The 26,337-nt window shown below is 42.1% G+C and overlaps 4 protein-coding genes across 6 annotated transcripts in view; 3 read left to right on the forward strand and 1 right to left on the reverse strand.

The window, feature by feature from the left end:
* Window positions 1-824: 824 nt before the first annotated feature.
* The window catches only part of LOC307188699 (uncharacterized protein), a 77,133-nt gene continuing 51,620 nt past the window's right edge, over window positions 825-26,337 (reverse strand). Inside the window, exons 1-4 of one of the 3 annotated variants that reach the window (XR_013829042.1) lie at window positions 7,918-8,802; window positions 3,796-3,863; window positions 3,291-3,352; window positions 825-2,030 (exon numbers count right to left, since the gene is read on the reverse strand). The gene's annotated coding sequence lies outside the window, so the exon portion shown is untranslated. Of the gene's footprint in view, window positions 2,031-3,290; window positions 3,353-3,795; window positions 3,864-4,709; window positions 5,141-7,917 lie in introns of those variants that run through there. The other 2 variants (XR_013829041.1, XR_013829043.1) reach the window with 2 other exon arrangements.
* LOC307188698 (interferon alpha-13-like) lies at window positions 5,274-7,903 on the forward strand. The gene has a single exon (XM_079926177.1). It carries the CDS (start codon window positions 5,285-5,287, stop codon window positions 5,795-5,797), a length of 513 nt encoding a protein of 170 aa, XP_079782303.1. The 5' UTR covers window positions 5,274-5,284; the 3' UTR covers window positions 5,798-7,903.
* On the forward strand, window positions 9,281-10,112 carry LOC307188695 (interferon alpha-1-like). The gene has a single exon (XM_079926175.1). The coding sequence runs from the start codon at window positions 9,488-9,490 to the stop codon at window positions 10,031-10,033; it is 546 nt and encodes a 181-aa protein (XP_079782301.1). The 5' UTR covers window positions 9,281-9,487; the 3' UTR covers window positions 10,034-10,112.
* Window positions 19,745-20,775, forward strand: LOC307188691 (interferon omega-1-like). Its single transcript, XM_079926173.1, has one exon. The coding sequence runs from the start codon at window positions 19,987-19,989 to the stop codon at window positions 20,668-20,670; it is 684 nt and encodes a 227-aa protein (XP_079782299.1). The 5' UTR covers window positions 19,745-19,986; the 3' UTR covers window positions 20,671-20,775.

Consider the following 26,337-nt stretch of genomic DNA (forward strand, 5'->3'; position numbering starts at 1 on the left):
TGAGGTTAGAGATCAACGTGAAGCAGCCTTGGCTGACATGTGCGAAGCATCAGATACTTGTTATTATACCCGCCATTTTAAAGTCTGACGCTCCTCTGGTCTCCCTGTCACCAGCATCCTCTGCTTTTCTGCCCCTCCTTCTCTCCTTCCTTTGTTGACTCCACACTCTCATCTTAGGGAATTGGTGTTCCTCAAAGATCTATGCTAGTCCCACACTTCATCCTCTCTGCACATATAGTCTCAACCTCCCAAATAGTTCCAAACGTCCTCTCTATGACTGTTGACTTCCATATGCATGTCTTTACCCAGGGTCACATCTCCAAACAAATGTCATTAGCTCCAAACCCTCATATTTACCTGCTACCCTAGATAATCTCCACACATGGCCAAACTTGACCAGCATGTAATTACCTGGCAAACTCCTGCAGACCCCTGGGATGCCAGCTTACCAACTGCTCTTGCAGATGCTTTCCCTGATCCATGCAAGCCCACATACTCTCAAGAACCTGTACTTTCCCTGTCACAGCATTAGCATTCCTTTTATTGAACATCTAGTTACCCATATCCCCACCAGACTGCAAGCTCTGTGACAGCAGGCAATGTGTCTACTATTTTCATTGCACCTGGCACCCACCACAGTGCCAACAATACAAGGGATAGTCACATTTCTTTGTTGAAGTTTAAATTCCATGATTCTATAATGTATTTCACAGTTTATTGATCATTCAACTGCTGAAACAGAATCAGCAAGCATTAGACATGCTTTCTCCAAGAAAGAACAAGTAAAAGAGAATAGCTCCAGCTGCTATAACCTGTCATAATGCCTTGTGCATCTCCCTCATAACCTAGAAAGGGTTTCAAGCGCATTTTTTACTCTTTAAGGCCTGTCTTCTCTGACAGAGTGCTCCATTAAGAAAGTAATATCTTTCTTTTATCTACCAATATATTAAAAAACACAAGTAAAATCCTGAAAGCAGAGATACTTCAAAATATTTTAAGAACCAATGAAATGAATAAAACGATTTATGTTCCTGTTGGATTTTAAGGCAGATTAAAGGTTTAAGGACACTCTGATTCTCCTTAAGAGTATGAGTTAAACCTAACACTTAAAATACACCTTTTGCACCCCCAAAGCAAAGGAAAACAAGACACAAAGCTGACCATATCATAATATGAAGAATAAATTTGGTAAATATAACAATCATCATAGAGAAATAAATTCTAATTATTACAAATTAAAAATAAATTTTCTCCCCATTCAAAAGTATTGTTCCACTTACTGTTGAAGAACAATGTGCTGAGGTGACTCGATGCATTTACAACTGAATCAGAAGAAAAGTCATTGAACTGAGTGAATATGGACGCACTAGAGGCCACCTCTAAGCAGAGAAGACTCCATTGTAGAAGATTGGGTCCAGGTCTCCTTTTCCCACTCCTGGATTCTCTGAGGTTGAACATACAGGGAAAGCACACTCTGATTTTCACGCCTTAACTTCCACTCTCATATTGTCCTGGGCACAGCAGCTGTGGACTTTCTTTTCAGATCGAGCCTGGTCCTTTGGAAGTTCTTCAAAGTCAGCCTGGAGTCCTCATTGCCCAGCAGGGTCTTTTCCTCTCCATCTCCTGCACCAAACTAGTCTCCAGATCTGCCCACTGTTGATCAAGCCCACTGAGGAATTTCAGCTCTTTGTGCTGAAGACGATGGAGAAGTGCTGTATCGTCTCATGGAGAATGAGGCGGCCTGAGCGTTTGGGAACTGGCTGTCAGCCAGCTGGTGCTGATGGGACCTGAAAACCTCCTTGTCCTTCAGGCAGGAAAACAAAGAAGATTCTCCCTGTTAGGGGCAGGACTGTGAGTGTCTCCTGCTTTGGCAGCCTGTGGTTCTGGGCCAGGTGACAGCTAAGGGTGCAGACAGGGCTGGAGAACATCATCCTGGGTGTCCTCAGTGAGGAGGGTGGCAGGCCCCGGTGAGCCTGGTGATGCAGGTGTCTGGCTGTGGGAGCCTGTATCCAGCTGCTGTGGGTACCTGCCTGCAAAGGAGATTCTTAAATAAGCCATTTATGGGCAACATAGAATGTCACAACTTCAATTCTTTTATTACACTGGAAATTAAACACACTCCTGGAACATGAAAGAGTATCAATCCAATAGGATGTATTCATCTAAATGAGACCCAAGGTTGAAATAAAAACCTGAGTCTCAATATATCTCTTTTTCAGTTCTAATACGAATACTTAGAGGTTTGACCCTGTACTCTGTTTTGCCACTTCTTAAATTGCACCAAAATACAACTAGCCTCACCTCTCTGCATTCTCCTCTAAAGGGACTCATACATCAGATTTAAATTCTTCCACATTTCCTTACAGGACCATAGCTCACATTTTCTGAAAGTTTACAGATAATGGTGACATAAAAATGAACAGCAAGGGTGAATTCATGCAGTTCTCTTCATTCCGTCACCAGAAATGTTCTGACTGCGTATATATGTGACAATGCGCTTGGCAATGTGGATTCCAGGAAAGTGAGGCAGGGATGGTGACTGCCCTCCAGGGAGCAGGGAGGACAGACTTTAGAGGCAGGATTAGGATGAAGGAAGCACCACGGGCTCAGTGCAGCTGAGGGCCAGTGCTCAGAGCTGATGAAGAGGAGGGCCTGGGAGCAGCAGAAGGCTCCACTCTGACAAAAATCTGGGGCTCCTGAATTTAAATGACATCAGATTTTCATTTCATCTTTTAAAAAATGGAGACACCGTTAGTTGTGGTCACACAAGACATTGCCGAGATCAAATAAAATAAAGTTTGCAAAGTACAGGCTGAGAATTTGAACAGAGTGAATGATAGAAGGCTTTTGTATTAATATAACAAATGGAAACCTCTAGAGTCCACCCTCAGCCCAGCCAAGAGAAGCTCTGACTACAGGTTCCTTAACACTCAGGGGTCTGCATGTTGAGGCCCCCAAATGCAAACTCTAGGAGAGGGATTGCCTGTAGGCCTGCGAAGGAGTAGAGACCTAGTCTCCACCCTTAGAGCAGTGCCCCGTACATTAAGGAGAGAAATCCTACGGCACCTGAGGCTCTTTGCAGCATCTAAGAAAGTGTTTTGACCTCCTCCCCATAAGAATAAAAAAAAAAAAAAGGCTGCTCTGTGACTAGTATAAATGAGATAAATAGTCCTTTTCCTCACCTTATTTTGTTTCAGACCACCTCTGGTGTTAATTTTTAAGACACAGATTAAATTATACTTTAAAAACAAACACATAACCTCAGAGAAAAAGATCAGATTTGTGGTTACCATAGCCAAGGGGGTGTGAGTTGAGAAAATCAGATGAAGGCAGTCAAAAGGGTTTTTTCTTCCTTTCAAAAAAGACATTAAAATAATGTTGTAGAGACCAGGAAAATGGTAAGAAATATATATATGGGGGAGAGATGATGAGAATTAAAGCATTCCTAGATTTTCAGCCATGGAACAGCACAATACTCTAATTCAAAAGCTATTTCCTGGGTTAGCATTAGGGCAACGTTAAGCTAGTACTTCTCTTAAGCACGAATGGTAAGAAGGCACCAAATCTAAGTCATCAAGATAAAGGATGTTTTAATGCAACATTTTAAAATGAAAATTAATACCAAAATATGCACGAGGAACAAAATATAAAAATTTTAAGTAAAGAAATGAAGCTGACCTCCATTTGCATGGCCCTGACAGTCTTACAAAGTAAGCCTTCGTGATGTAAATGAAATCTGGGCAAATTCCACTTAGTGTATAAAATTCCTACTAAAGAAAAATGAAAAAGTCTGACCTGCTAAACGTCCTCAATTGCTTGTACACACCAACTCTTCTTTCTAACCTTATAGTCAAGGTGAGGTCCTGGGAAAGACATTTCAGGAACATGAGTTAAAATCAGTTAAGACTATCACGGGGTCATTAGAAATTGTCAAACATGGTAATTCCCTCAATTAAAAACAAGCAAAAAAGTAATCTTGACAATACTAATGAGTTGGCTTCCATTAAAGATAGAAAAGTAAAACTATATTAAACACTGGGGGCTTCGCAGGTGGCGCAGTGGTTAAGAATCCGCCTGCCAACTCAGGGGACACGGGTTCGAGCCCTGGTCTAGGAAGATCCCACATGCCGTGGGGCAACTAAGTCCATGTGCTGCTACTACTGAGCCTGTGCTCTGGAACCCGCGAGCCACGACCACTGAAGCCTGCGCACCTAGAGCCTGTGCTCCGCAACAAGAGAAGCCACCACAGTGAGAAGCCTGCACACCGCAATGAAGACTGAACCCAGCCTAAAATAAATAAACCCAGCCTAAAATAAATAAACAAATAATTATATGAAATACTTACTTTAGTAGAAAGACAATATAGTTTAAATAAAGTTTAATAAAATGCTATATTTTAATATGAAAATATATTTTAATATTCTATGCTTAATATTGAAAATATTTTAACATAAATTTATAAAAATATCAAACATTTAAAATATTTAATTTAAATATGATATGAATTAAGTTAAATATAAAATTAATTTTAAAATGTAAAATATAAAAGGCTGTGAGTTTTTTTTAATATTCCTACTTTTCAGATATTCAATACTTTCTCCCTCACTTTAACGCTGTATCCTTGAAAGACTCCATGAAGTCCCAGAGAATCTACAGGGGCGCTCAGTTCCCGCGTCCTCGGCCCCGGTGGTGGCCGCGCGCCGACTCACCCCTCAGGGCGTCCCCAACACCGTCCTGTCGTCCCATCGCCGCCGCCGCCTTCCCCTTTCTCTGGGCCTTCGCTGTCTCGCGCCAGAAACCAGCCCGAATCTAAAAAATCGGCTCCCCTTTCTCTGCGGCTGGGAATCGCTCTGATTTCCCACCTCAGACCGCTCAGAAAAAGGCTTCTTTCCCAAAAATTGCCTCGCTCAAGTTTCTGTGAGAAAATAAAGCGCAAAACTCAGGGGAAGCCTGAAAATGCACGGTTCTTGTTCCCAGCCACACAAAAATGTCTCTGGCGAGGCCGCGACAAGGCTTCCTCTTCAACGCTCAGCACCGAGAAAACCAAGGTGTTTCGCGTATGCTGATTATTAAAGCAGCCTCAGGGACTACTTTTCGCCCTGTCTCTCGAGCTGCAGACGGCAAACTCAACAGTCGGCGTTTCCCAAACAAACCCTGCGCCCTCTACCGGCCTCCTAGGGAAGGACGCTGTCCACAGTTCCAGGGAAGGAAGCTTCCCACTCATTAATTGTTTGGCGGTGCCCACGCCTCTCCTGGCGGCCGTCTAGTGAATCACCCTTTCTTAATGGCCCAGATCTATTTGCTAGTGGCAGGAGTGCTGCTCTGCTCTATCCCTGCTTACTCTCTTGGCTGGAACTTGCCTAGAAGCCATAGCCAGGAAAACAAGGACGTCTTCCAACATTTGGAACAGTTGCAAAGAATCCCCTCTCAGTGGTGCCTAAAGGACAGAACCGACTTCAAATTTCCTTGGAAAAGAGAGAATATCACCCCAATCCAGGTGACTCAAGGCACCTGTCACCACCATCTGATGCTCCAGCAGATCTTCAACCTCTTCACCACAGAGGACAGCCGTGCTGCCTGGAACAACACCCTCCTCGATAAACTTCTCTCTAGCCTTCATCTGAGGCTGCACCGACTGGAGCAGATGAAAAAAGACAATCTGGATTGTCGAGATTTGGGACGTGCTGCCCGGGAGTATTTCCATGGAATCCATGTCTATCTGAAGGCAAAGGAATACAGCCCCTGTGCCTGGGAGGTTGTCAGAGTGGAAATTAAAAGGTGCCTTTCCCTTATGTAAGAATCCTCAAAGAAATGTCAACAAATACAGAATATTTTTTATACTCGTGACACTTCTCATTCAATTACATTAGTGTTCAAGTCCAAAGCAATCTCGACTTGTGTTTCCTCACAGGCTGAAAAAATGTCTGAAAAGAAAATCATGATTTTAAAAAAGGTTTTGACAGAACACAATCTCTTTTCTTGTATAAATAATTTTATAACGTAATTTAAAAGATCACTTTAAGTTTTGGGAGAGGTATTTGCTATTTTCAACACATGAAGTATAGAAAGGTTTTTTGGATAGTGTGGTCTTAAAGATATTTGTCAGTTAACTTAATGCTGACTGCTGTAACGGGTAAAGAGAATGCTGTCAGGAATTTGATCATAATAGAATCTTATCTTTCCCTGGTATAAGAACACAAGGCAGGCATTCCTGATCAGATGGATGTTCTAAGTTGCTCTCCAAAGAGTGAGTCGGGGACATGGGTACCCCCTGTTTTGTGGATTTTTCCATCATCAACAGGTGACTGCAAATTTTTCTGCAGTATTTGAGTCTATTCCACTCAGTGGTAAAGGGAAAAAGTCTGGTGCATCACATGGGACGTTTTCAAGGGCCAGGACTATACAGGGCAAGAGCCCTTCTGCTCACATTACATGGCCTGGATTTATCCTCGTGGAAATCTCACTGCAAAGAAGTTGGGAAATTATTGGATGATTAATAGACGAGGAGACAAGTTCAGTGCATAAGACCACTTTTCATCTTTACACTATTTGTCCTAATGAAGTTCTGGGTGGGGTGGAGGGGAACAACTAATGTTCTTGCTTGCACACACTTCATTAAAAAACAATCTGACCCACAGAGAAAGAGAGATATCATTTATATGTGGAATCTAAAAAAAAGGGTACAAATGAACTTATTTACAATACAGAAACGGTCCAGTTCTGGTGAAAGCCTGCTTCAGGTCTCACACTGCAGAATTCTCCTTGTATCATCATACAGCAGGAGAGGGAGGCATTTATCTCTGACCTCGTTGATAAGGGCACTAATTCCATCGTGAGGCCTCCATCTTCACACCCTAATCAAGTCCCAAAGGGCCCGCCACCTGATACCATCACTTTGGGGGTTAGGACTTCCAAATATGAATTTTGTGGGGACGGAAACATTCAGACCACAAAGGGCATTGAAGGCTACATGTCTTGGCATCCAGAAGAGAGAATATATTCATGTAAATAAAGAAGAATGAGCCATTTACCAGGCCAAAAGAGCAGACCGAGGACTCAGAATCCAAACTCTTCATTTCCAACCTGCAGTAATGCTTCAATTATTATGTGTCAAAATTTGGAAATCAAACTGAAATGGACCCCATCGTCCCTTGAAAGGGAATGAAGACACAGGAGGAAAAGGATCATTCATCAGTCTTTGTGAGGAGTCTCCAAAGAATCTCAGGATATAGGTAGTCATTGCCACATCCGTAAAGACCCACCGAAGAGTAACGTGGTTAATTGTCTGGTTGCTGTGACCTGTGTGAATCAGGGAGAGTTTGAGTTCAGATACGTGGCTCTGTATGTGACATCAAGCTGGTTATTTTCTGTCATGACCTAGTAGAGGACAAATTAGCGACGAGGCCATCCTCCTGAGTTTAATAGAGTGCCGGGCAACGGCTGAAAATTGTGCTGCTCTTACAACTTGAATCCCCAGAGCCACAGGCACCTTAAAGGAAAGAGAATCCTAGTGGTTTTAGCAACAAACTCAGTAGGCATGACTGATACCAGTAGGAGTAGAATGGGAATACCAGCCACTGTCTATTATAATCGCAGCAAATACGACCGTGATAAAGGAAAATAGCTTGGTCCTTCGTAACTGCCTTCCAGTGGGAGGAGACCATCTGAGAAACTGCTTTAGTTAAAAGTACCTGTTCGGGCTTCCCTGGTGGCGCAGTGGTTGAGAGTCCGCCTGCCGATGCAGGGGACACGGGTTCGTGCCCCGGTCTGGGAAGATCCCTCATGCCGCAGAGCGGCTGGGCCCGTGAGCCATGGCCGCTGAGCCTGTGCGTCCGGAGCCTGTGCTCCGCAATGTGAGAGGCCAAAACAGTGAGAGGCCCACGTACCGCAAAAAAAAAAAAAAAAAAAAAAAATTACCTGTTGCGTGATTACACTGGGCCTGGTGCCGAGGATACCACAGAGAATACGACAGAGTCCAGTTGCTACAGAGCTGATTTGCCACAGATAGTCACATACCTATTATTTATTGAAAGATCGGTATTAGAGGGGGCTGAGGCCACAGAACATCCACTGCAAAATAAAAGAATTCATGATCAGAGTTGAAAGTGAATTCTTTCCATGATACCAATCAACATTTATCCAGTTCTCAATTAATTACAAAGATGGTTTTCTTTTGTTTGAAAAGAATAGGCTTGGATTGGAACCTCTGACAGTCCTTTGGGGAATCTGAAATTCAATGCAAAAATACAGAGAAAGATTCAAATCGATGATGATTCCTAAATCATCTGGGAGCAGATCGCTCCCACGGGTGCAAACAGTAGTTGTTAGGGGTGCGAACAAATCTTAGCTACTACAATGGTGGGTGGCACTCCAAAGCTCAACCCTATCCAACCCTATCCTTTGTATTCATTTTTCTCTTTGGGTTTTCTTGTGTATGAGACGAGAGGCATTGACATTGAGTGCCTGGAAGATACACAATATGCAGGATCAGTGCTACAAGCTATGGTGGCTTGATGTTTCATTACAGGACTTTCTCTCCATCATATGATTGAACTCAAAGTCATAATGTGAGAGGTGCCCTCTGCTTACTTATGAGGTGTCCTTGTCTGTCTTGTGGATTTTGCTTATGTTTGAGCCTCAGTGTGATGTGGGCATCGGGAATTAAGCACAAATAGGTTGTATTTTATTATTTAATTCTAAAAAAGTTATCTAGGAGATCAATAATTATGTATAGTCCTAAAGAGAAAAAGTTGTTGACAATATCTAGAGGAATATCTAGCAGCTAGTGAAGTTAGAAATCATTTTATGGTATGAATCAAAACTAAGAATTACTTAAAAATAAATGTTAAGAAAATCATTTAAATTTTCAATGGTTTTAGCAGTTTTGATAGATTTTAAATATATCTATACATTAGTATTCTTATGAAGTATTTGTATAAATTTTTATTGAATATGTAATTTGATACATTCCTATTTATTAAGTAAATGTATTACATTAAAAGTCATTCTGCACACTTAACCAAAATGTTAAATTAATTGCAGTAGCTTTTACAGCTAATTTTTAGCCTAAATATTTTTGTCATACTCACCACTGCTTTGAATAAAAAGAAAAAACTTTTCACTTTCTTTTTCTATTTATAAAGTAGAGATATGCATGGAGTACATACTAATGTACACAGTATATCTGTGTATCAAAATTTCATAGGGGAGCCATATGGAAAAAAAATATCTAGAAAGGTTCTGTGGGCAGGAGAAGGGGAGGCAAGGATGAAAAACAGTGTTTGAGAAACGCTGCCCTAACCTATCTGGAGAGTGCAAAATGAAAAGCAAAAACAGAAGTAGAAAGTAAGAGGGAACATTCAGAAAATGGAAACCAATTCGCTCCCATTTAAGACCCAGGCCTGAAGGAAGGTCTTCAGAGAACCTAGAGAGCAGGGTTCACAGAGTCCCCACCTCAGCCAGGCCAGCAGCATCTGCAGGGTCCCCGATGTCCCCAACCTTGTCTTTACTCCTGGCCCTGGTGCTGCTCAGCTGCAACTCCAACTGCTCTCTGGGCTGCGACCTGCCTCAGACCCACAGCCTGGCTAACACGAGGGCCCTGATGCTCCTGCGACAGATGAGGAGAATCTCCCCCTTCTCCTGCCTGAAGGACAGAAATGACTTTGGATTCCCCCAGGAGGCGTTTGGAGGCAACCAGTTCCAGAAGGCTCAAGCCATCGCTGTCGTCCATGAGATGATCCAGCAGACCTTCCAGCTCTTCAGCACAGAGGGCTCGGCTGCCGCTTGGGATGAGACCCTCCTGGACAAGTTCTGCACTGCACTTTATCAGCAGCTCACTGACCTGCAAGCCTGTCTGATGCAGGAGGCGGGGCTGGAAGGGACTCCCCTGCTCAAGGAGGACTCCATCCTGGCTGTGAGGAAATACTTCCACAGAATCACTGTCTATCTGCAAGAGAAGAAGTACAGCCCTTGTGCCTGGGAGATTGTCAGAGCAGAAGTCATGAGATCCTTCTCTTCATCAAGGAACTTGTAAGAAAGACTCAGGAGGAAGGAATGACACACACCTGGTTCAACTTGAGAAATGATTCTCACTAACGAGACCACACTTCCACCTGTGCTGCCATGTCAAAGACTCTCATTTCTGCTCTCATCATGCCCTGAATTGAATTAATTTATCAAGTGTTTTCAGGAATATTAAGAAACATGATGTTCTACTCTACAGGCACTCGTCCCTCATAGATGCCCATGTTGATCTACCTACTTACTTATCTACCTAAACATTTATTTATCTATTTTAATATTTATTTCACTATTTATAAAGATTTAAATTATTTTTATTTACATAATATTATGTGCATGTATACATTGTGGTTAAGAGAATAAATATATACTTTGTATTAACTCAGTTTAGGAGTTTTCTTTGTGCATTAAATTCTTACTAGAGAAAACTTCCTGTTTTGTTTTTTTTCTTTAAAAAAGAAACACCAAGGGCCTTCCCTGGTGGCGCAGTGGTTGAGAGTCCGCCTGCCGATGCAGGGGACACAGGTTCGTGCCCCGGTCCGGGAAGTTCACACATGCCGCGGAGCGGCTGGGCCCGTGAGCCATGGCCGCTGAGCCTGCGCGTCCGGAGCCTGTGCTCCGCAATGGGAGAGGCGAAAACAGTGAGAGGCCTGCGTACCACTAAAAAAAAAAAGAAGAGAAAGAAACACCAAGCCTGAATGTGCAACCTGATTAAAGAATGTATGTTACAATTCCTTGACCCATCATTACGATTTTCACGTTAGAAATAAAAATAGACTGCTTCCAGCCAGGTCGTGTGTTGCCCTCAGGACCTAGAGGTGAACATAACTAATCCAATTCTGCTTTGGGTAACTTTGATTTTTTTTTTTTTTAAAGGAAAGTAACCGAAAAACAATAATCAGTTAATACAGGGACTTCCTTGGTGGTACAGTGTTTAAGACTCTGGTCTCCCAATACAGGTGGCCCGGATTCCATCCCTGGTCAGGGAACTAGATCCTGCATGCCACAAGTAAGAGCCCACATGCCGCAAACAACTAAAAGATCCTGAATGCTGCAACCAAATCCCGAATGCCACGATGAAGATCCTGCACGCAGCAATGAAGATCCCGTGTACCACAACTAACACCTGGCACAGCCAAATAAATAAATAAATAAATATTTAAAATCCGTTAACTCACAATTAAATTTAATTATTTTTAAAATAGTACTAATTTGTAGTAGAAATTAATATCGGTTAAATTTAGTGCTACAGTGAGAAGGTGGGAAAATGGAATTTCCCCAGCAGAAGGTGGATCACGTCATGCGAGGATATAGAAATTAAAGCAGTAGATATTACCTATAGTTAACTAGTAGACATTTTAGTGCAAATGTCCACTGGATACTGGACATGGCAATTTATAAGCAATTCCATGAAGTGTAAAGCAGAAGAAGTGATCAAACAGGAGGAGTGTATCACACGAGAAAAGGACTGAAAATTGAATCCTATGACCTTAACGTTAAAAGTGAGGGAACGCTACAAAGGAAAGCAAGGGGAATGGCCATATGTTAACAGGACAAGAGAGAAAAGTGAGAACACCATGTCTGAAAGACTGGAACTGCTTAGAAGATTCAATGCATTCGTGAAAATGTAGATGGAAAGTTCTCCTACATTGGGAAAGAGATGGCATTGGCCACTTAGTGACAGCTTGTTTGGTAGAATTAATCAGCAGAAACCATAGTGGAGAAGGTGGAAGGATGAATAATAGAAGGGAATGACAATATATACAGAAAATAGGTTTGAGATAGTTGCCATCTGAATTGGAGGAGAGACATAGGGTGGAACCTAGAATGGATGTGGATTATTTTTTTCTCTGCATTGTTTTCCTTTTTTGAACTATTTTTTGCTTCTGAAGAGATTTCATGGATTTGATGTACTGAAAACTCGTATCAATGTTCAAGATTTGATTTACTTTAAATCCTGACATTTAATCACTTACAGTGATAATGTATCATTATTTTGATGAATATGATGTTGAATGTCAGTAAGCTGCTCTGCGCTTGAAACCATCCACTACAAGGGAAACAGATAGAACTGACCTTAGTGAGAGCTGATTTGCTGAAATTAATCAGCAGAACCCATACTGGAGCAAGTGGAAGGGTAACAAGAGAAGAACTCCCATTGTCATTATTTCACCTGGGGAGTCACTTTACTTCTTTCACTCTCATCATAGTCAGATTTGCATTTGTTTTCCTTTTACCTAAGTACATCAAATGCGAGGACAGCTTTCCAAGAAAGTTGAATGGAGAAGCAAATCAATGATGTATTGCACATTATGGAAAATCATGGTATGGGCCCTTTATGTTTCCATTTTTGCTTCCCTCTTAAGATACTCAACTCAAGATGAAAAAGGAAGTAAATCAGTAGTAGCAAGACAACCCCTGCCCAGAAAAATACTAAATGAAAAAGAACGTATAACATTACAAAGACTCTGACACCAGGAAAGCAGAGAAGGCTAATTTTATCTAGCATCCTATGCCCTACATTTTCACCACCCTACGTCTTCACTGTGAGATGGAGAATGATGAACCAAGAGGCTCAGTAGAAATGTACTGAATCATCTAATGATGCTTAATAATTACTTCAATATAAGGCTCTGACGCGAGGTCAGTAGAAGCTTCTGATGGGAGGTCTAATGGAAAATCTAAGAATACTCTTTGTTAATAATTATTTGGAGTAATTATTATGAACTCTGTACTAATGATAAAATGGTGAACAAGATATAGACCTGTCACCTATGGTGGTTACTTGTCAAACAGGTCTAATAAATCTATTTTCAAGAAGACCAATCCCAAAGGATAAGCCAGCTTCGCTGATATGGAAAATAAAGAGGGCAGAAACAGAGCCCAGGACTTGAAGTAAACATAGTCAACCTCTAAGCAAGAGAATTGTAAATCCTCACCCTAAAGGCCAATTTACCTCAGTTCCTTTTACCCCATACATCATGTTCAACTTTCAACAGAAACTTACCATACTAAAAGGTGAAAAACACAGTTTGAAGAGATAGAGCAAGTATCAGAACTAGACTCATATACAGTAGAGATTTAGAAATGATCAGACCAGGAGTCAAAATGATAGTGATTAAAGTGCAAAGGGCTCTAATGTAGTCATCTATTTATTCTTCTACTTTATCTCAGTCATACTATGTATGGTATTTAAAATAGTTTTGTTCATATAATATCATGTTCACCTTTATAGTGTTTTCAATATAATAAAATATGCTTACCTCTATATTGTTTCAAATTATTTTCTTGTTTAATTTATGAAACTCTCCCCCAGATGACATCTTGGGTTTTTTTATTCTTACAAAAAGATGTAGCTTTAATTTGCAAGGCATACTGAAACATGGATGATAAATTCTACTCATCATTCTCATCATTCATTTATTTCAGTGGTTTATATTTTATTTGATTTTTTAAAATTTTGTTGATTTTTCGCCGTGCTGGGTCTTTGTTGCTGTGCGCAGGCTTTCTCTAGTTGTTGCTAGCAGGGGCTACTCTTCGTTGTGATGCGCGGGCTTCTCATTGCGATGGCTTCTCTTGTGGAGCACGGGCTCTAGGCGTGCGGGTTTCAGTAGTTGCGGCACGTGGGCTCAGTATTTGTGGTGCACAGGCTCAGTAGTTGTGGCTCGCAGGCTCAGTAGTTGTGGCTCACGGGCTGTAGAGCACAGGCTCAGTAGTTGTGACCCACAAGCTTAGTGGCTCCGCGGCATGTGGGATCTTCCCGGACCAGGGATCGAACCCGTTTCCCCTGCAATGGCAGGCGGATTCTTAACCACTGCACCAGCAGGGAAGTTCCAGGTTATATTTTAAAACTTCATATTTCTATATTGGATATATCATAGTTCTGAGAATACAGAGGTGAAAAAAGAGAATGCCAAACCTATTCTTCTGGAGAGTTCAGTTTGGAAGAGATAAAAGATATAAACACAGTAATCATGCTAAATTATTTCAATTAAGTTTCCTATTACAATGAGAGATAGGGAAAAGGGGATTCTCTCACCAGAATCTGGAATGAGGCATCTCAAGAAGGGGAGGAAGCACATGGACTCCATAAAGTGGCCAAGAAACATCTAAAGACAGACTTCCCATTGGAAGCAGCATATGTGGATGTCGTTCCTTAGGAGTAGAGTGTAGAACGAGATGACGACCGAAAGCTCATGAGGACCTTCAACTTTTAGGAGTGAGAAAGAGAAGGAGAGTCTGAAGAGGGCACAAAGCTGGAGTAGCCAGTGCACTTAGGAGTCAAGCAGGGAAAAATGATCCTCAGAAAGCACCAAAGAAGCAAACAAAGAGCTTGAGAATTACAGAGGATGGAAGTTAAATAATTATTTATATGTGATATGGGTTTCTGCATTGAGTCTAGATTCTGCCAGGACACACGTGTGATGCTGGGGAATCACTTAACTTCCCTGAGCCTCAGTTTCCTCAAATATAAAGTACGGAAAATATTCCTAGAGTTGTATTGAATATTAGACCAACCAGAACATTTAAGAGCACTTAGCAGAGTATCATCCACAGAGTGAGGGCTAAACAGGTAGTGTGTTGTTTCCTATATTTTTCATATAGGTCTAAATGGGAATAATGAATTCTCCTCCCCCTCTCTCTGTCACTGACTGCAGAACAATGACAGCCTAAAAAACAGAACTGGGAGAAAGTGTGTCATCAATTGTATGTAATTTTACATACAATAATATACATATATGGTACATATATATGAATACATAGTATAAAATATACCATATATCTATCTGCTGATTCTGATGAATGGCACAATTCCCCTTCCCCTCTGTTTTCCTGGATCCCATTCTTTCACTAAAATATCACAATCATTCAGTTCCACCCAGTGTAGAAATCCATAGTGTACTTTCCCCATTCACTCTGCATTCAGCTGTACTGCCCATTCATACCGCTGTTTCCTTCTCCATTAGGGTTTCTGGCTGTCAATTTCCCCTAAAGACTAGAAAGCCACCAATGGAAAGCAGAAGCTGAGTGAAAGTTCTAGGTTTGTCAGAAACTCTCATATGACTCCACGCTCTCCGCCTGCCAAGCACTGCAGGTCCAGACTGTCCAGACTCCCAGAGAAACACAGTAAATAGATGGCACCCTGCCCAACACTGAACAGTGGTGGAGAATCCAGGAGCTCACCTGTGCCTCTATTTGCACACTTCCACGTGCTGACTGCACTAGGAGGAACTCACCTGGTTCAGGACTCTTATTTGCTCAAAAAGCCCAAAGCGCAGGAAACATGGAGTTGAAAGGCAGCAGCAGCTTGAGAACTTGGAAGGAGAACAGAGATGTTTAAAGCGTTCACTGGAACAGCGGCAGGTCCTCAGGACATGGAAGAACACAGATGAGCTGCACCGAGGCAAGTGTTCTCCAGAACATTCCTTTTCAGAGAAGAAAAGAATGAGGTGCATGCGATAGCACAGAGTTCTCCCATAAGGATGTGGCCACTAGCAGTGTCCCCAGCACTGATACCACAGCAGCCTGCGGAGTCTTGGAAGGGACGAGGGTAACCTCAGTGCCAGCTGCAAACTTGTTTTGTCCTTAGGACCCAGCAAGTAATCACAGAGCAGGGAAGGACATTCCTGGGGACAATGCAATCCAAGGAATTTCTTACATTCCATCATGATGTCTTTGCCCCTTTGAAAGACAAACAAAATAAAACATGCTTGAATAGAAGGGACACAGGCAGGGATTTTAATATATTTAGCAACAACTGGGGTAGAGCCTTTCCAGCAGGGCAGGTATCAGTAACATGCACACTGGAAGGTCACAATTTCTAAAAGCAACAAAGAGCTAAGTGGAAATTCATTTATTGAATTTAGGCACTTTGGAAAGAGGACACTGATGGATCAATCATCTTTCTATTCTTTCCAGTTGGTGCATACAGCACTGAGTAGGTACTTTTAAAGTCAGAAGGACATTTAAAGTACATTTAGAGGTTTGGAAACCTTCCTAAGGATTAGGGTCCTAAAACAAGCAGAAACCATTCCTATATTACTGCTAAAAATATCATTTTATTAACAAATGATTTTTTAAATAATATTTTTATTTCAATTCTTCAGTATTATGATGTTTTAATGGGCTGAGGCTAGAAATTTAAATAAAGACAACTATACAAGGCCATGAGGGTGACTCTGGAGTTCAAGCCAGACTCTCCCTGCTAAGGAGCCCATTAAAAACCTTCACTGCTTCTGTCTAAGAAGCGCGTATGCTCTTCCGTCTTGGTCATACATAAGGCCTCTTCGGTACCCACATCTTAACCAACAGTTGGAACAATAAAGAGTAGAGATTCTTATTTGGACTCTACCAGTAAACAAATGGATGTCCAGCCTGGACTGTAGGTGAGAAATGGAGGTGTCTTCATTGAGATTGAGAACAGCAGGCTGACCTGAGGAGGTCTCCTGGGAAATCAGTGAGGTCCTTGTTGACTGGAAACAAACGACAACATAAGAGCTGGGAGTTCAGTTTTTTGGGAGGACTTACTGAGGACTATAGCCTGGAGGATAGCCTCTCAGTCAGCTCTGACGAACGGCTCCAGGACAGAATGGGGATGTCAGTATATATGTGATTGTGGTGAAGAGGATACGTGCAATCAAGGACACATCTTGGGAGAAGGTTGCTGCTAGTCATGAGGAGCATTTGTCACTATTAATGATTTTAGTGCTTTTCTAAGTATGAGAAGTTGCAAAAAATTGAATTCATAGAATTTCTCAGGAAATTATCTAACTACCTGCAGGCCTATTCTGTCAGTTTTCCCAGAGCAGAGAGTGCCCCATTCCTGATCTCTACCCTGAACTCCTGTCAGGGCGTGTTGGGGTAAGGGACTGCTGTGGCTAATGACTTTATTCTTGTAGAACCAGATGGTGAGTGACTTTTTAGTTGTCATCCTGAAGGAGAAACGTCAGAGCTCACATGGCTAGAAATTGTTAGGTGCTTTTTTTTTTTCTCTTAAACTCACAAGAAAATGCAAGCGTTAAAAATACATAGATTCCAGGGGTCAGCTCTTCTAGGGTTAATAAAGTTATTTTACCATATTTCATTGAAGAAATCACTCACGAAATCTTACACTTGGCATTGCGTGGCTTGAGTGATCTCAGTTCCCTCACCGGGGATTGAATCACGGCCACGGCAGTGAGAGTGCCGGATCGTAACCACTAGGCCACTAGGAAACTTACTTTTTTTTTTTTTTTCAGTAGGCAGAAAAATCTATTCCCTTCTAACTACTTAATAGTGATTTTGTCTATTTTGATTAGAGCTTAAAGTCAGTTCAGTTGACTCAGACCACACCTCATGTAGCCCTACAAAACCATAGACAGTAACCCTTTGGCATCTTAAGTGGAATAAGGGTCCTTTGTCATCTCAGTATCCTCTGTCTGCTTATTTTGTTGGTTCCTAAATATCATGTTCATGTGCAGTCTTCACTTTCTTTAATGGGTGCTTTCAGACAAATCATTGTAAGCACCCTAAGGTTTGCCCTTGTACCTTTGGTACATTTGGAACAGTTCATTCGTCCAGATTTATATTTCTCTCCAGTTGTATAAGTGAGTTGGATCCAATAGGGTTATTGAGAGTGTTGAGTTAATTTTTTTTTCTATGTTTTGGCTGCGCCACGGCACATGCGAGATCTTAGTTCCCCGACCAGGGATCGAACCTGTGCCCCCAGAAGTGGAAGCTCGGTGTCTTAACTACTGGACTGCCAGGGAAGTCCCTAAATTTTAAAGAACTTAGAAAGTGGCTAGTCCGTTAGTAGCAAGCAATAAAATTCAGTTCTTACTTTTTAATATCACGATTCCTATTAACCAGATAAGATGAGGATCTTTTGGAATCATCTAATTCCCTTCCTTTAATTCTAGTTTTCTTAAAGTACCCTTCTCATTGCCTGAATGCATTTATCACCTAGACGGATGCTCAGCAAGACTGATCTTGCTGATCCTCCCAGACAGGGTTAGTGTTCTAGCAACTGGGATTCTGGTTGCCAGTCACTTGTGAGCTGGTGGGTGTGACTTCTTCCTTCTCTCCTCAAAACTGATCATTCATGGATTAAATGAAAGAAAAATGAGGGAGCTGGTCTTGCGAAGCTGCAGGCCGTCAACTGACCCAGGACTTGGTCTTTTCTGAGCTTCTGGCAGAAGCAACCATGTTCCTGTCTTTCTGTTTTTCACATTGGCCTCATCCTTCTCCTCTGACGTAGCCTCCTCTCCAACTGTGCTGCACTCAAGTTAGTTATATTAGAATCCGGCATGTGTCGGGGGAAATCACTTCCCTTCTTTCACATTCATGACATTCAGACTCACATTTGTTTTCTTTATGCCCACAAGACAGCTGTCGACTTTTACTTTCTAGGACAGTTGCAGTGATAAACAAAAAATCTAAAGTTTGAAAATGATAGAGACTGGAGCCCCTTTGCCTTTCTTTACCTCCCTTTATTGTTCTTACCTCATCATGAATTAGAACTAATGCAGGAGCAGCGAGGCAAATCTTGTCCAATAAGTCACTAAGTGAATATAAGTGACAAAAACTTTAAATGAAAAATTACACACAAGTAAAGGAAAGAAGGCGATTTCTCTCTGACCTAATCCTGGGCCTCGCTGCCCTGCATTCTCAGAGGGAGACAGAGACAGAGGAAGGGAGAAGCCCACTGGCATCAACTGACTGAATGAACAACTGAACCTCACTGGTTTCTGTGACATAAGCTTTATCGAGAGACAACACCGTCGCTGAATTCTCTGCCCCCAGCTCAGAAACTTTGAGCATAACAAGTGTTGACTAGTTTTAGTAAAAGAGTTGAATAATAAAATTTGTATTTGGCAAAATAAAAATTATGTGTCTACTCAGGGTAAAATGATTAGAATTGGGTAACTCCTCCACCACCTTAGAGAAAACACACTTTTGCTCTCAGCATCTGAGGGCTGCTGACACTTCTGATACCTGAGGACATGGGTCAGGAGGGGAGGAGGTCACCACTGAGGACTAGGGTCCTTCACACAAACACTCCGGGGGCAAGTGTGAGGGTCCTGGAAGATGAATTATTTTCCCAACAAATAAACAAGCCCCTCCACAGATAGGAGATTGTAAAGTCCTCGGGATGTGGTGAGCCTGCCCTCAGGGTGGGAGTCCAGGTTAGGAAGGGGACTCTGCCACTCTAGAGGAGAGGGTGTAACTAGATGTGATCTCTCCCTTGTGACTGAGGTGCTGCTGGGGAAATACAATTGTCTTGGAATTAGGATCTCCACACCCGTATTCTCCTGAAAAGAACCAGGATTCCCAGTAGGGGTACTGGCCCAGCCATTGGAGGACTATAGGTCTCCAGTAAGAAAATGGTGGAAAGAAAGGACAATATCTATAATAGTCCTCACCTCGTGGTCCCCTGAAGCATGACCACATGGATGTGAAGGAACATGTTCTAGAAGGAAAGGAAACATGGGAGAAGCTCATGGACTCATAATAATCAGCCTCTTCTCTAAATCAAACACTAAACAAAACCCATCTTTTGTTTCAAAGAGCTTATGCCAGAGTGATCTGGTAAATCCCTAAGCAAATACAGAAAGCATACGGCTGAGAGAGCCTGCCTTCCTAGGTAAACTAAGAGGTAAAAATGGAACCTAAGATCAGGGCTAAAAATTTCTTCCTGGAACAGAGAAGACCAACATTTATGCATGAAAGAGATATAGAATGTGCGTATTTACAAACCTACATCACTTCTGATTTTAAGACGAAAACCTTTCTCATTTCATTAATAAATATCCATTTGGATGGGCACATCTGAAATTACTGGGAAAATTAAACTTCTTGCAAAATTAATAGTTTAGAATGATGACATCTTCATAGACCATACTGAGAAGATATAAGTGAAAATCAAAAAAAGGAAGTAAAAGTGTATAGAAATGTTTAGAAAATGAAAATTACTGTGTTCCCTATTTAATGGCCTTGCTTAGAAAGAATGTCATCACAGAACTTACCGCCAAGGTTCCCCCGGACGCCCGTCTCAGCCAGGCCAGCAGCAGCCTCATTTGCCCCATGGCCTTCGTGCTCTCTCTACTGACCGCCCTGGTGGTGTTCAGCTATGGCCCTGGTGAATCTCTGGGCTGCGACCTGTCTCAGAACCACGTGCGGATTAGCAGGAAGAACTTCATGCTTCTGGGCCAGATGCGGAGAATCTCCCCTCGCTTCTGTCTGAAGGACAGAAAAGACTTCGGTTTCCCCCAGGACATGGTGGATGGCAGCCAGCTCCCGAAGGCCCAGGCCACCTCTGTCCTCCACGAGATGCTTCAGCAGGTCTTCCGCCTCTTCCACACAGAGCGCTCCCCTGCTGCCTGGGACACCTCCCTCCTGGACAAACTCCGCACTGGACTCCATCAGCAGCTGGAGGACCTGGACGCCTGCTTGGTGCAGGCGATGGGAGATGAAGAAACTGCCCTGGGAGTGACGGGCCCTACACTGGCCGTGAAGAGGTACTTCCAGGGAATCCACCTCTACCTGAAAGAGAAGAAATACAGTGACTGTGCCTGGGAAATTGTCAGAGTGGAAATCGTGAGATCCTTGTCTTCATCAACCAACTTGCAAGAAAGGATAAGAATTATGCATGGAGACCTGGGGTCACCTTGAAATGATTCTCATTGACTAAGATGCCCTATCACCCTTGCACACATGTCTTTAGTCATTTCAGAAGGCTCTTATTTCAACTTTAATCACAGAATTTATTGTATTAATTCAGCTACTACTTTGTCAGTAGTGATAAGCAAGTATATGTTAAATTTATTCAGCTTCAGGGGCATCAGTCCCTAAGCAATGACTACCCTGTTATTTATTTATTCTGTTTATTTGTTTATTTATTTATTTATGTATCTTATTTTTATATTTTCATATCAATATATTTATACTTACATTGTATTAAAATTTAGAAAATATTCACCTTTCCATTTCATTAAATTTGCATTTTGTTTTATTTATTAAATTCTTATGAGAGAAAACTTCTTGAGTTTTTTACGTTCTGAAACCTACATTCTTATCTTTTTCTCTGTAAATTTATTTCAGACTAGTATTGGTCCATTTTGTCCTTTGGAACAGTCCTACCACTTTCATTTCAGGAAATGCTTGTCAAAAGGTGGAATTCCATGGAATTGAGGGAAGTCCTGGAAATTATGGAGAATGGTTAGTCCTGATGTCATAGGTGTAACTGATTTATACCACCAGGAAAGAGTGGTCGGTGCAAATACCTGTGGGAAGGAGTCATCTCCTCGAGGGAAGCTGGTGACATATGGTGTTGACTGGCCAATCCTGGCACCTTCCTCTCACCTTCTCCCCGGTCCTGCTTTACTGAACCATTCATCCCTTACACATAACTTCAGTCCCTCCACCTCACTGACCAGCTACACAGCTGCTCTGGTTCTGTGCAGGTTTCCAGCTTCAAGGTTTCTGTTAGAGTGAAAGCCACAGGAAGAGCGCACAAGTGAAAGGAGAGTTCTAGGATTTTCAAAACCTCTATGAGAAGGAGCCAGGCTTCATGGCACTGGATCCCAGCTCTGCTATTAATAGCAGTGTGACCTTGACAAATAACACAATCACTAAGCTCCCTAGTTTCCTCATCTTTAATATGGGGACAATAGTAGTATTTTTTCATAGGATTATTCTCAGGATTCAATGAGTAAATATACACAAGAGGCATAAAAGTGTGTCTGTCAGAAATAATCAGGACTGTTAGAGTCACAGAGTGGCTACTATCGGGGAGGAGAAGGAGAGCTGCTCTGAGGTAGCAACTGGAAAGCAACATAAGAAACATGCTAGGTCCTGGGCAAAATGTATTACGTTTAACTTGGGTGCTAGTTTCACAGTGTATTCAGTGTGTGAAATTTCCCTGTGCTGCATGTTGAAGATACTTGCAATTTCTGTGTATTATACTTCTTTTTTTTCAAAACAATTTATTTATTTACATTTTAGTTTTGGCTGCATTGGGTCTTTGTTGCGGCATTTGGGGGCTACTCTTCCTTGCCGTGCGCAGGCTTCTCATTGCGGTGGCTTCTTTTGTCACGAAGCATGGACTCTAGGCACGCGGGCTTCAGTAGTTGTGGCACACTGGCTTAGTTGCTCCGCGGCATGTGGGATCTTCCCGGACCACGGCTTGAACTCGTGTCCCCTGCATTGGCAGGCGGATTCTTAACCACTCTGCCACCAGGGAAGTACTTGTGTATTCTACTTCTGAAAGATTTTCTGGGAATTAGTAAAAATTCTTTGAGAAAGAAGGATCAGTAGAAAATACTTGGATCTACTTTAAAAATGAATAATATGGAAATAACAGAGACCTCAAATAATGCAAAAAGTCACAAACATTTTTCATTGATAACGTTTGTTGCTTCTTTAGTATGAGAAAGGCACAAAATAGCTTGTGAACTCTTTCATTTTGGGGGCTTTCAGCAGCAACGCAGAAGCAGGAAGAAAAAAGCAGGAGCTATGAAAGGTAAGGTTCTGCTCTCCAATCCTGGGCTCTCCCGGGTTTGATCTTAGTTCTCTTCTCCATACAGTCCCAGGTCTATAATTGCTGGCAATGTCACCTCCTAGAGCCTGTACTCTCAGAAAATAATGGCCCCCCAGAGGAGAGACTCAGAGCTAGAAAGCAAAGAAGTCAGGACCTGGGACACTTCTAACCCAGGCTCTGCTCGTCCATGTGAAAGCTGGGCCATGGCGCTTACCCATCAAGTGACACTGTGAGACGTGGTGGAACAATGACTGTTTTGGGGACAAAATTTTGGGTAATGACTCAGACAACTTAACCTCCCTAAGTTTCATAGTCTGTGTCTGGGAGAGTCCCAGGATTGTTGTGATGATTGCCTGGGGCAATGTGTGTGAAAGAGCTTTGAAATGACACCGCTCTACACACATGGACCTTACTATTAGTGTCATTGAACCACTGACCTCGAATAATTCTAGTTCCTGGGCATTAATCTTGAAAGAATCTCTTCCCAGTAGAACAGTCTGCTCAGCATGCTCCACTCTCTCTTTGCTTCCACTCTCGCTAGACACACCCAGGCTCCTATTTTTGGTTTGCAGAGCTCACCTGAAAGGCACTCATGTGACACCAGCCCCACCCTCTCTTCAGAAAGGTGATTCATATCTTCTGTCATCTCAGGCATCCCTCTTGCTAGCTGGCCCTGTGGAATTCCAGGGTCCTAGTCCAGCAAGAGGTTGACACGAGGGAGTCCCACTGGGAACAGATTATGGAAGGAAGCCTTGGGGTAAGGCATCTTCTGAAAACAAAATGGTCTCTCTCAAAAACAGCAAAGTTCATTCTTCACAAGTAAATCGTTTCTTCTAAAAAGGAGTGTTTTCTTTTGTCTCTGCTGCATTTCGAGGAAGGATGCAGTAGTCCAGGAACAGGGTCTAGGGAAAGGAACAGGTTCTCCAGTTCTGATTGAGAGCTGACTTTGAGTGTTTGAGGCAGAGGAAGGTTAGGGAGAGAGTCTGACAGTGGCCTTGCACACCCTCTACCATCTCAGCCACCTTCATTTGTGTCATGATGAATACAGCCCTTCACAAAGCAAATACAAAAGCATAGGAATTTGACAAATGCTGAGGGGCTTTACAAATTGAGAAAATCCATTAAAGAACCAGTCTCAGGAACTGGACTTCCCAGTCCTTCCCCTTCTCCATCATGATACTGATCTGTAAACAGCCGTGGGTTGGAATGTTTCGGGTTACACAGGCACATAGATTCCCAAATGTCCCAATCAGCCCCTAGGAACAGAGACAAGAAACTTCACATATTCCCCAAAACAGCACTGGAATTTGGCATTCCTGAGGTCTCAAGTTCAGAAGGAAATGGAACAAACCAGAGGACCCCAAATATTTTGATGGAGAATAACTTTCATCTAACTCCAAGGCCTTCTTGAGTCCTGATGAAGGCTGGGCAAAGCAGCTCAGCTCCCCAGTTCTCAATTTAGCCTTAATGAAAGTGTACAGCTGAGGACTTTTCGCCTTTCCTTTCTCATGGGACAGGCCCTGGAGCAGCAGGGATGCAGAACTCCTGGCCATGTTTGTGGTTGAGCAAGCAGGGACAAGAGGAGGCCAAAGGGGAGGCAGAGCAGTATAGGGTCGTAGCAAACCTGGGAGTGGAACTGCATAGTCTTATCAGGCTTAGGAAAGAGATCTCCATCTACATCAGGTACCGTAGCACTCAGCCTACTCTCCAGCTACACTTCTTATTCCCACCCAGTAACCTGCACACTGTTAGGGACATCATTGGTCCTCAGAGTTGTTAATAAAAGCAATAAGTGTAATAAGCTGAACATAGTTGTGTCAGTAAAAGTGTTTGAAAATGACAGTCTTGCTGCATCTTCTCTTGTGGGTTACTCTTGTCTTCTCACGTGACCAGTAAATTCGTTAGCTCGGCATCTCCTTAGTCTTCCTTTGGCTTCATGCATGATTTAGGGCAATTGTTTTCTTTTTCCTACAGTACAGTTTTCTCAGCTTTAGAATAGGGATAATGAGACTACTATATTCCATTCAACATACCATCGCATGTTATATGCTCTATATCATGAGAATATAACAAGTCATAAACTTATCTTAAGTGAGCAGATTATTTTAAGCACCAGGGACATATTAAACATAGCAATGATAGTTGTTATAGTGACAGGTATGCACAAAGGAGTAAAAGCCATTATTTCATGTTCACTCAAAAGATACATATTTTTTTAAGATTTTTTTTGATGTGGACAATTTTTAAAGTCTTCCTTGAATTTGTTACAACATTGCTTGTTTTTTTTTTATGTTTGGGTTTTGTGGCCCTGAGGCATGTGGGATCTTAGCTCCCCAACGAGGGATCGAACTCACGCCCCCTGCATTGGAAGGAGAAGTCTTAACCACTGGACCGCCAGGGAAGTCCCCAGAAGATATTGATATAATGCCATATTTGTGCCTTACTGAGCTCATAATTTTGTTATGCAAAAATTCTACCTCTGTGAATTAAAATAGGATCATCTTTTTAAGTATTGTGCAAAGCATACAAACACATTTTTAAATTCTACGAGCAAATGCAATATTCTCACAGATGTACTAAACACTAGATTGCAAATACCCATGGATCTCTACTGGGCATCAAAACAAAATGCAGTCAGTGCATTGGCACAGAAGATATTTATCAATATTAAGTAGAAAGTAATATATTAAATTTAAATTTACATCATGCTGAAATTAAAAGCATTTTGATGCAGATTACAAATTTTTATGCAATTTATCCATATAAGATGACATTTCGAAGTAGTGAATAAAACTCTCCAATGAAAAACCCTGGTTATATATATAAAGCTGAATGCTTTATCGATGAAGCCTTAAGGGTCTTCTAAGACCCTTGCTTAAAACATATGAGAGGAAAAAAATATCTTGAAAATTGAGATTAATTTCTTAACATACTTACTAGGTCATAAGATATTGCCAATAAGCTACATCTTACTGAGGTTAGAGATCAACGTGAAGCAGCCTTGGCTGACATGTCCGAAGCATCAGATACTTGTTATTATACCCGCCATTTTAAAGTCTGATGCTCATCTGGTCTCCCTGTCACCCCCGTCCTCTGCTTTTCTGCCCCTCCTTCTCTCCTTCCTTTGTTGACTCCACACTCCCATCTTAGGGAATTGGTGTTCCTCAACGATCTATGCTAGTCCCACACTTCATCCTCTCTGCACATATAGTCTCAACCTCCCAAATAGTTCCAAACGTCCTCTCTATGACTGTTGACTTCCATATGCATGTCTTTACCCAGGGTCACATCTCCAAACAAATGTCATTAGCTCCAAACCCTCATATTTACCTGCTACCCTAGATAATCTCCACACATGGCCAAACTTGACCAGCATGTAATTACCTGGCAAACTCCTGCAGACCCCTGGGATGCCAGCTTACCAACTACTCTTGCAGATGCTTTCCCTGATCCATGCAAGCCCACATACTCTCAAGAACCTGTACTTTCCCTGTCACAGCATTAGCATTCCTTTCATTGAACACCTAGTTACCCATATCCCCACCAGACTGCAAGCTCTGTGACAGCAGGCAATGTGTCTACTATTTTCATTGCACCTGGCACCCACCACAGTGCCAACAATACAAGGGATAGTCACACTTCTTTGTTGAAGTATAAATTCCATGATTCTATAATGTATTTCACAGTTTTTTGATCATGCAACTGCTGAAACTGAATCAGCAACCATTAGACATGCTTTCTCCAAGAAAGAACAAGTAAAAGAGAATAGCTCCAGCTGCTATAACCTGTCATAATGCCTT

Source organism: Stenella coeruleoalba (assembly GCF_951394435.1).
Source record: "Stenella coeruleoalba genome assembly, chromosome: 7".
Taxonomy (NCBI): domain Eukaryota; kingdom Metazoa; phylum Chordata; class Mammalia; order Artiodactyla; family Delphinidae; genus Stenella; species Stenella coeruleoalba.